The following is an 11,142-nucleotide window of genomic DNA, read 5'->3' on the forward strand; positions in this document are numbered from 1 at the left end:
GAAAAGACGAAAGAACCTAATGCTAATTAATTGCGCAATAGAGTAGAACAGAAGACACTTGCAGAGAAGAACAGGTCTCTTCGTCTATGCGTAATTGAATGCGGAAGATTGCATGGAAGTGAGTAGTTAAGAGTCGGACTACCGGCAGTTTTGTGTATTTTGCACGTCGCTAACTTTGTTTGCACACGGCGTAATTTTTTTCGCATAACGTGTAACCCTTTTTGGTCGATGATTTCCAAGGCAACCCTTTTTGGTTGACTCTTGTCCCCTTGAGCACCATATATGATACATGCGTGCATCGTTGGACGGAAGCTGGCACAGTGGCACGTACCAATCTATAGTTTTGGTGGTAAGTAGTTTAGGCTTAGTTTGGGAGTTTATGATCGAAAAGATGAAGAAAAACTTAAGTTATGGGAGAAGAGAAGGGATATTGTTATGTTGTTTGGAAGTTTTAAGAATTAGTAGAATGATTTTAGATATGAAAGTCATTAAATATTTGTTCAAGACATTTTTAAGGATAAAATAGGTATGTTAAAAAATTTTCACATGTTTGCTCAAACTTTCTCTCCATTTCTCTCCAATTTGGGAGAAAGAAATTTGTTTACTATTCATCCTCCTATTTCCTTTCTTTTCTCTCTTACTAAAAACTTATAAACAAAAGAAAATCAAATTTTCTCTTCTTTCATTTTCTTTTCTGTCCAAATCCTCAACTCCCAAATGAACCCTTAGAGTTTAGATAGTGTATCTATTCATAATAAAGCATTAACGTGATTTTGTCAACAATGCGTTTTCTTCATTTTTGTTCTGCTTTTTAACTTCTTCGGGATATTAGAGCGAAAAAAAAAATCCTTTTACCTAGCCACTGCTCATTTGTATGCATTCTAAGTTTCGAACTACTATGGTAAGTGCTTGTTTGATAAGACCGAAGTTTGAAATCTGAATTTCAAAATTTTAAAAGTAAGTATTGAAAATATTAAGTTATTGAATTGATTAAATTATATCTGTTTGATAATTAACTGAATTATAATACTAAATTGAAATATGGTAGAAATATTATATTTTTATCTTGAAAACAATTGTTTTCATTTATGTATTATTTAAACGTGCATATTTATGTATGAGAGAGAGTATATTTTCATGTGTGTATGTAAACGGAAAGAGAACAAATATACATTTTATGCGAAAGCATGCATGAGAACATGTTGTATGCATAAGAGTTATAGTATACGTGGTTAAGTTATAAAATTCAATAAAAAATTTTCACTTAAAAGTTCGTACACAAATTAAGCAGTACTTAACGTATTGAGTCGTAAGACATTTCTGTTATCAAACATGCTTTTTTTTTTTTTTTTTTGTGAAAAACTACTGTTATCAGACATGCTAAATTCAAAAGTTTATAAATGAATTAATTTTTAGAAGAGTTATCAAACAACCCTTACGTTTGACAATTGATGAGTGAATGATAAGACAGGCTACTTTTGGCGAATGTTGAACTGTTGAAGTCCAAGTTGGGATTACTAATTACAACAACAGCGTAGGATTAATATAAAAAGATATAAATTAAGCTAAAACAGATGCAACTAGAAGCAAAACTAATACCGGTAGCGAAATTCACAGTCCATATAGTATAATGTAACTACAACAAAGCTTATGTGGAATCTTTCCGATCACAATTTCGCGACCACAAGTTGTATTCTTCTGTTTTCATTTATCCATTCTTTTTAGAACTGGTCAGTATGGAGTGGGCGAGGATAGAAGCGATGTCGAGGGACTTGAAAATTTTGTCAAAAAATTTTCCAGTTTGTTGTATAGTAGTTTTGTCCCATTTATATGCATGTCCCAATAGCTGTCCCGTATTTTGAAAATATCAACTATTATTCCTTTGCCCTTTTTTGACAACTTTTTATGTTTGGAATAGAGTTTTGAATGGATATAATAGTCCTTTTAACCGTATCAAATCCAATGCTTGAATTATGGATCAAGATTTTTTGGTTAGAAATGAAAGTTCCTTAAGAATGAAATTAATGTTGAAATCCGTATCTTAACACGGTCGATATAAACATTTTTTTGGTCTTTATGCATTTGATGCGGCTGTTAAAGATGGAACACAAAGTCATCTTGAAGAATTGTAACACAAAAAAATTTGGCCAAACGACAAAAGTAGGTGATCAGTAAAGGGTGGGTGACACGGTTGAATGAATGGGAAACCAAAACTGCGAACACATTCACATCATGCCCCAAGCTATAATATTAAGAAAAAAAAAAACTGGCGTATTTGAATCTTGACTTGTAAAACCTTCGCTGACTATACTCAAATTTAGAGGTGCGAAAATGGTGACTCGAACGAGTTTGAAAGGGTCATAATTGAATAAATAATTGAGTCAGTGACATGATAATATAAAATAAATTAAGCCACACTATACATGTGTATTTTATTTTATATCTTGTGCAGGTGTATCAGACGTCAAAGTTGACAGAATGAGTTCAAATTTTAGACGGTATACAACTGTGCACGACAAGATCAACCGTGTTTAAAAAGCTTAATAATAATTGAGCAAAACAGATCGAGTAGTTAAAGAATCTGGGCTTACATCCCAAAACAACGTGTTTGTTCATGGTTCAACAAAATTCTTTTGGTATTCATGTGTGAGTTGAATAATTTTTCGGAATATTAATTAGATTCCTGTGGTTCAATCTTCGAAATTTTTTGGGACTAGTGCTATTCTGATTTCAAAAGATTCTCTATTCTTTTTTATTGGTCGGAAGGATTATGATAGCCGCATCTGTCAAAACAATCAAAAATTTAAATGGTGTTAAGGTATAACAGTGAGCTCTAAATTTTCTATAGTTACACTTTCGAGTGAATTGACCAGTTACACGAGCACGTTCCACTTGAGGAGCTTAATTAGAACCAAAACTACAAATCTTGAGAAGCTGCTGGATAAACCCAAAAAAAAAAAAAAAAATCTTGAATATCTTTAACATAATTATTGATCAACCTGGAAAGACTCAATTTTGTCATGATCCAGATTGCAAAGCTACATGAGACCCATGTGAAATTGTTAAGTAGTAATACGAAATTCCAATTCAGAAGTTCATCGAAGAAGAATGAAATTTTTTCAAAGAAAAATGATGATGATTTTTTTTTTTTTTTTGATAACCATGGCTCCGTTTGGATTAACTGTTTTTGAAGATGTTTTTTTAAAAATTTTACTGTAACTGTGTATATAAAAAAACTTTTCATGTAATTAAAATTTCAAAATTGGTGTCTCAATTTTATCAACAAAAGAATCATTGACAAAAAATCAAGATTGTGCTGGTCTACACATTGTACCAATTATTACTAGATCATTTATGACATCAAATGTTGTATTTCGTGTTGCACATTTTAACTAAATCTATAGAAATGCAAAAGAAGGATCATTACAGCTTAAACTCATGTCTTAATCAGTGTTCACATGTACGCAAATGCCTTGAACAAAGATATGTCATGCATTTGATTGCCCATAGAAGGCAAAAGAGATACCAAAAAGGTATTGAATTACTGGCAGCAAAATGTACTTTTAAGACCGAAATATTGCCTAATCTCAAACAACAAAAACGAAACAAGTTCTAGTACTTATTTTCCTTTTTATCATAAACTTAAATTGTTCGTTCTCCTTTCTTTTTAATCTCCTAAACTCACAAACTAAGCCTTATATATTTGAGATACAATTAGATTTTTTTTTTTTTTAGAAATCTGTCCTTAGAATTTATAATTTACTCTTTAGCACAAACAGCAATAATTAGATTCGAGAACCATGCGAAGATGATGGGGTGTGTTTTTAAAATTTTTTTTTTTTTAAAAAAAAGGGTTGTGAGTAATTTCCTTCTGATTGAACCGCTTTTGACAAAGGTTACCAATTCAGTTGAAGTTCAATTTAGTAGAACCGTATGCTACTTGTTAAGAGTCCAATTCTAACTCTTATATTGGCTCACAGTAATAATGGAAGAGTTCTTGATATATATTTTTTTCTCTTGTTGATGATTGTCTATAATTCTTTTCCTTTATAATAAGAACAGTCAATATAGCCAATTGCGTGGCAATTTTTACGAAAAATTCCACACAGCATACCATTCAATGCGGAAGACCACAAACGCTGTCGACTGCACTCCATTTTAAGTGCGAGTCTTTCAATCAGGGGCGGGCGCTTACATTTCATCTATCTTATCTTAATTGCGGTCTTTCATGGTAATAGAGCATCGATGGATGTTGTATGCAGCGGATTTGTTCTTCTCATGATACTGCCTATCGCACCAGTAGCAATAGCAGGAGCAGCAAAGGAGTCTGCTGTGAATTTATTGGAAGCTGAAGCACTGCGCAAGAGTGGCTGGTGGGGAGACAATACTACTGCAACAAACGTTTCTGCCTACTGCCAGTGGCCTGGTATCATTTGCAACGATGCTGGTAGTGTTACCGACATACTACTTCCAAACTACGGAACTCTAGATGAGTTGACAAATTTCAGCTTCTCTTCTTTTCGGAACCTGGTTAGACTAGATCTCAGTGGAAATGAACTTTACGGAGTCATCCCACAACAAATAGGTGCACTCTCCAAACTCACCTATCTCAATTTATCTTCTAACCATCTTCGAGGTGAGCTTCCTTCTTCTCTGATAAACCTCACACATCTAGCACAACTCGATGTTTCTGTCAACTGGATTGACAGCTTAATTCCTCCGGGTATTGGAAACTTGACGAGCTTGGTTGCTCTAGATTTGAGCCACAATTATTTTGAGGGTTCCATCCCTCCAACTCTTGGACAATTGTCCAATCTAAACTCCCTTGACCTCAGTAATAATATCCTCAAAGGAACAATTCCCTCAGCTCTTTGTCGTTTGACAAATCTTTCCCAGTTAGACATTAGCTTCAACTACAATGTTGGAGGATCTCTCCCAGAAGAAATAGGACAGTTAAAGAGTTTAATAGAGTTAAAATTGAGTAGCAATCAATTTTATGGTAGCATCCCTCCCACTCTCGGTCACTTGTCCAAATTAACCTCCCTCGATCTCAGGGGCAATGAACTTTACGGAGCCATCCCACATCAAATAGGTGCACTCTCCAAACTCACCTATTTCATTTTGTCTTCCAATGGACTTGAAGGTGAGCTCCCGTCTTCTCTGGAAAACCTGACACAACTAGCACAACTCGATGTTTCTTCGAACTGGATTGAAAGCTTAATTCCTCCAGATATCGGAAACTTGACAAATTTGGTTACTCTAGACTTGGGCCAGAATTCTTTTGGGGGTCCCATCCCTCCAACTCTTGGCCAATTGTCTAACCTTGACTCCCTTGACCTCAACAATAACCACTTCAATGGGACAATTCCTTTAGCTCTTTTTAATTTGACAAATCTTTTCCGACTATACATACACTCGAATCCCGCAATGGGAGGAGTTCTCCCAGAAGAAATAGGAAATTTGAAGAGTTTAGTTGAATTAGACTTGAGTAACAGTAGATTTTCTGGCAGCATCCCTTCAACTCTTGGCCAATTGTCCAACCTTGACTCCCTTGACCTCAGCAATAACCATTTCAATGGGACAATTCCTTCAGCTCTTTTTAATTTGACAAATCTTTCCCGACTATACATTCACTCAAATCCCTCAATGGGAGGATTTCTCCCAAAAGAAATAGGAAATTTGAAGAGTTTATTTGAATTAGACTTCAGTGACCTTCATCTTTCAGGTGCCCTTCCTTCAGGTCTTTGCGGCCTAACCAAACTAGCATTTCTTTCAGGTGCTGAGAATCAAATTTATGGTTCCATTCCCTCTGAAATAGGAAATTTGAAAAATTTGGAATATCTTTTCCTTGGGTCCAACCGGCTAACTGGTCAAATCCCTCCGACCCTTGGCAATCTGTCTGCTCTAGTTAATTTGAACCTCTCTTCTAACCAAATAAGTGGTTCCATACCTCTTGGACTTGTCAATTTGCCTTCTCCAGCAATTCTAGATCTTTCCTCAAACCAACTTACAGGCCCAATTCCTACCCAATTTGGGGATGACATTCTTAAATCGGAGTGGTACCTTTGGACCTTGAATCTTTCCCACAATATTCTCTCTGGCACTGTCCCCTCCTCTCTTCTGCGACTGGGCAACGTCGACCTGTCCTATAATGCTTTGGAAGGTGAACTTCCGTGCGAGCTTGTCATTGAGTTTGGTTTAGAAAGATTTGCCGGCAATCCAGACTTGCGTCACGATTCCACTCTTTGTGGAGTATCTCCTTCTGTTATGGGAAATCACACTCCTGTTGTTGTGGGAAATCATAGACATCGCACCCTATACTACATCATAGGTCTTGGCGTAACCTTGTTGGTGTTCGCAATAACTGGCGGATTAGTAATTTATATCCGCTGCTTCAAGAAAGTTAAAGTCGAGCTCATGGACAATAAACATGGAGACATTTTCAGAATATGGAACTATGATGGACATATGGCTTACAAAGACATAATTAAAGCAACCAACGATTTTGATGTCTGTTATTGCATCGGGACAGGGGGGTATGGCTCTGTATACAGAGCACGGTTGCCAAGTGGGAAAGTAGTGGCTTTGAAAAAGCTTCACCGTCTGGAAGGCGAGAATCCAAATTTTGACAAGAGCTTTAGGAATGAAGCCGACATGCTTTCTAAAATCAGGCACAGGAACATTGTAAAGCTCTTCGGATTCTGTCTGCACAAGCGATGCATGTTTCTGATTTATGAGTATATGGACAGAGGAAGCTTGTTTTGTATCTTGAGAGATGAAACTGAAGCTGTGGAGCTGGATTGGATTAAAAGAGTGAATTTGATCAAGGGCATTGCCGGTGCATTGTCCTACTTGCATCATCATTGTGATCCGCCAATCATTCACAGGGATGTATCAAGCAACAACATTCTTTTGAATTCACAGCTCGAAGCAACTCTTTCTGACTTTGGAACAGCGAGGATTTTGGAACTTGATTCATCAAATCAAACGGTCATTGCAGGCACCTTTGGTTACATGGCACCAGGTAGGTTACCTTGCTATCCTAGATCACTTTCTTCTTTTCACCAACTTGTTTTTCATATGCACATATTAGGCTTAACTTTCAAGGACAGAAAAGAGAAAAAAATCCTACCAACTGAAACGATTATTTTCTTTGGAATAGCAAGTCTAGAGTTGTCCCAGTTGAGATTAACTTCATTTTTATCCAAATATATACTTGTCAATGCAGAGCTAGCCTATACCATGGTGGTCACTGAAAAGTCAGATGTGTATAGCTTTGGCGTTGTGGTGCTGGAAACGCTGTTTGGAGAGCATCCACGAGAATTCCTTTCTTGCATATCATCACAACCCAATGAACCAATAATGCTGAAGGATCTTCTAGATGCCCGTCTACTCCCTCCGACTAACCCTTTTGTGGTTCGAAATGTGGTTCTCGCAACAGCGTTAGCCCTGGATTGCATCAACGCAAACCCGAAATGTCGACCAACAATGCAGCAAGTGGTGAACCGATTTGAAGAGGGCAGGCGAGAACCAACTAGGCCTTTGCACACCATTGCTGTGAATCAGCTTGTTAGTCCTCCAGAACTTTCACTGCCTGACCAAACCTACACAGTAGTTTAAGCACCACGAATGGCTTTCGTGTGGATATCTCTACCGTCATCCAATATTTACACCAAAGGAGAAATTGAATTTGCTTGCTGTCTTTATTTATGTAGGTGAATTCTAGCACGCATAACCTATACCCAAATTTAAAGTTTAAACCCTAAATATGTAGCATGCATTTACCTTTAGCAGTTAAAAGAGAAAAAGGAATTTTACACGTAAGAAATGATTCAAACATAAATGGTGCAAACTTTCTTTTCAAAATTTTTTTTAATATAAATGTGCAAGTTTTTATCAATCTCTAGTTTGCCATACAAACATAGAATGATTTTCAATATGAATTTATTATATCACCTATTAGTTTTAATTCACTAAACTTAAACAAATTCCAATTCTCAAAACTTGCTTTACCCAAGATCATTTTCACCAGTTTCTACCCAAGATCATTTTTTTCCAATACCCAAGATCATTTTCACCAATAACAACCGCAGAAAAGAAAAAAAAAACACGGACACCAAGTTTCGAAATGTGGAACCTATATTCAGCGGGTACTATTTTGGTGCTTTTGACCCATAAGTCGATTGCTGCAATTTTTTGCTTCCTCCTAGGATGCCCCAAAAAAAAAAAAAAAAAAAAAAAAAAAAAATTTCCCGGTTGCTTATCAATTGAGGAAAACGCTGGCGATTCCTTTATTTTTTTTTTTTTGAAGGAAAAAGCTGGTGATTCCTTATTGCTTCCTGGATTTTTAACCTAAAGTGTATAATAGCTTAAGAAAACGTCGTACTATTAAAGAAATTCTGGAGCGCACGAAGTACCCATAGAATCCAAGGAAAACAGGGAGTTGATACGTGTAGGAGGCAGCAATGACGGAGCCAGGGGGCTGAGGGGGGCCATGGCCCCCCCTAAGTTTTGAAAATTTTAATTTATAATATGTAAATATATGTATAAGACAAAGTTGTCCCCCCCTAATTTTTTACAATTTTAATTTATATTATGAGAGTTTATATATATATGTATGTGTGTATAAATTAGCCGCCTATGATTTAATTTTTTCTTCAAAAAAAGTTATTTATTTTTTATTGTGCTAATTATTTAACATTCAAAAAATTAAACATATAATTTGATAATCCATAGTAAATTGACCCAATTTGATATATTATAATAAAAGACTCAATTCATAATTATCAATGGGCTACAACAAAAATAATTACTTTATTGGTCCATATACAAATATACGACTTAGCCTAATTGATTAAAAATTTAAAATTAGTGATCTATACTCTTGTTGATCCATATACAAATATACAAATAATTACTTGAAGGCTTGGTGAAAACAAGAAATTGAGTGATCTATCTTGTTGTTGACAGATTGATTATATTTGTTCTCACTCTTCCTATGTCAACTGCAACTATAGAACGGATATTTTCAATTATGAATATAATCAAAACAAAGATCCAAAACAAGATAAAAGATAATTTATTGAATGATCGTCTAACAATGTACATAAAAAAAAGGAAGTTGTTCAAAAATTTAGTACTAATTCAATTATAGATGAATTTAGTTCCATGAAAGAACACAAAACTCAGTTTACTTTTAAGAAAAGAGGTTGAAATTCAAGGTATGCTAACATAACTTTTATCTTTTATTAATTGAAAATAGTTATATTTATATTGCATAGTTATATTTTTGTTTTTGCACAAGTGACATATTGGAGCATTTTCTCATAATGTACAATTTGGGTAATTTGTGATGTTATAAGATATTTAATCAAAGGTTATTTCTTATCCTAATTTTTGTTATGACTAGGCTGCATATTTACGAAATAGACATACATTTATAATTAAAATTAAAATTTGGTATTTTAAGATGTCATACATTTAAATAGATGAAAATTATTTTGAATATAACATATTAAGATAATTTTGTTCAGAAAAATTTTGGCCCCCCTCCTAAGGAAAAAATCTTGGCTCCGTTCTACAGTCTATAGAATAGACATTTTCAATTATGAAGATAATCAAAACAAAGCTCCAATGTAAGATAAAAGATAATTTCTTGAATGATTGTCTAACAATGCACATAAAAAAGGAAGTTGTTCAAAAATTTAGCATTGATTCAATTATACATGAATTTAGTTCTATAAAAGAACGTAAATCTCAATTTACTTTTAATAAAAGAGGATAAAATTTCAAGGTATGCTAACATAACTTTTATCTTTTATTAATTGAAAATAGTTATATTTATATTGCATAGTTATATTTTTGTTTTTGCACAAGTGACATATTGGAGCATTTTCTCATAATGTACAATTTGGGTAATCTGTGATGTTATAAGATATTTAATCAAAGGTTATTTCTTATCCTAATTTTTGTTATGACTATGCTGCATATTTATGAAATAGACATACATTTATAATTAAAATTAAAATTTGGTATTTTAAGATGTCATACATTTAAATAGATGAAAATTATTTTGAATATAACATATTAAGATAATTTTGTTCAGAAAAATTTTGGCCCCCCTCCTAAGGAAAAAATCTTGGCTCCGTTCTACAGTCTATAGAATAGACATTTTCAATTATGAAGATAATCAAAACAAAGCTCCAATGTAAGATAAAAGATAATTTCTTGAATGATTGTCTAACAATGCACATAAAAAAGGAAGTTGTTCAAAAATTTAGCATTGATTCAATTATACATGAATTTAGTTCTATAAAAGAACGTAAATCTCAATTTACTTTTAATAAAAGAGGATAAAATTTCAAGGTATGCTAACATAACTTTTATCTTTTATTAATTGAAAATAGTTATATTTATATTGCATAGTTATATTTTTGTTTTTGCACAAGTGACATATTGGAGCATTTTCTCATAATGTACAATTTGGGTAATCTGTGATGTTATAAGATATTTAATCAAAGGTTATTTCTTATCCTAATTTTTGTTATGACTATGCTGCATATTTACGAAATAGACATACATTTATAATTAAAATTAAAATTTGATATTTTAAGATGTCATACATTTAAATAGATGAAAATTATTTTGAATATAACATATTAAGATAATTTTGTTCAGAAAAATTTTGGCTCCCCTCCTAAGGAAAAAATCCTGGCTCCGTTCTATAGTCTATAGAATGGACATTTTCAATTATGAAGATAATCAAAACAAAGCTCCAATGTAAGATAAAAGATAATTTCTTGAATGATCGTCTAACAATGCACATAAAAAAGGAAGTTGTTCAAAAATTTAGCATTGATTCAATTATACATGAATTTAGTTCTATAAAAGAACGTAAATCTCAATTTACTTTTAATAAAAGAGGATAAAATTTCAAGGTATGCTAACATAACTTTTATCTTTTTTTAATTGAAAATAGTTATATTTATATTGCATAGTTATATATATATATTTTTTGCACAAGTGACATGTTAGAGCATCTTCTCATAATGTGCAACTTAGGTGGTTTGTGATGTTATAAGATATTTAATCAAAAGTTATTTTTTGTCTTAATTTTAGTTATGACTATGTTACATATTTATA

At 33.4% G+C, this 11,142-nt stretch overlaps 1 protein-coding gene across 1 annotated transcript; it reads left to right on the forward strand.

Annotated features, from left to right (window-relative positions):
• Positions 1 to 4,245: 4,245 nt before the first annotated feature.
• Positions 4,246 to 7,706, forward strand: LOC113773805 (MDIS1-interacting receptor like kinase 2-like). The gene is made up of 2 exons (XM_027318413.1): positions 4,246 to 7,024; positions 7,229 to 7,706. The coding sequence occupies exons 1-2, from the start codon at positions 4,246 to 4,248 to the stop codon at positions 7,618 to 7,620; spliced, it is 3,171 nt and encodes a 1,056-aa protein (XP_027174214.1). The 3' UTR covers positions 7,621 to 7,706.
• The last annotated feature ends 3,436 nt before the right edge of the window (positions 7,707 to 11,142 follow it).

This window comes from Coffea eugenioides, chromosome 6 (assembly GCF_003713205.1).
Source record: "Coffea eugenioides isolate CCC68of chromosome 6, Ceug_1.0, whole genome shotgun sequence".
In the NCBI taxonomy this organism is placed as follows: domain Eukaryota; kingdom Viridiplantae; phylum Streptophyta; class Magnoliopsida; order Gentianales; family Rubiaceae; genus Coffea; species Coffea eugenioides.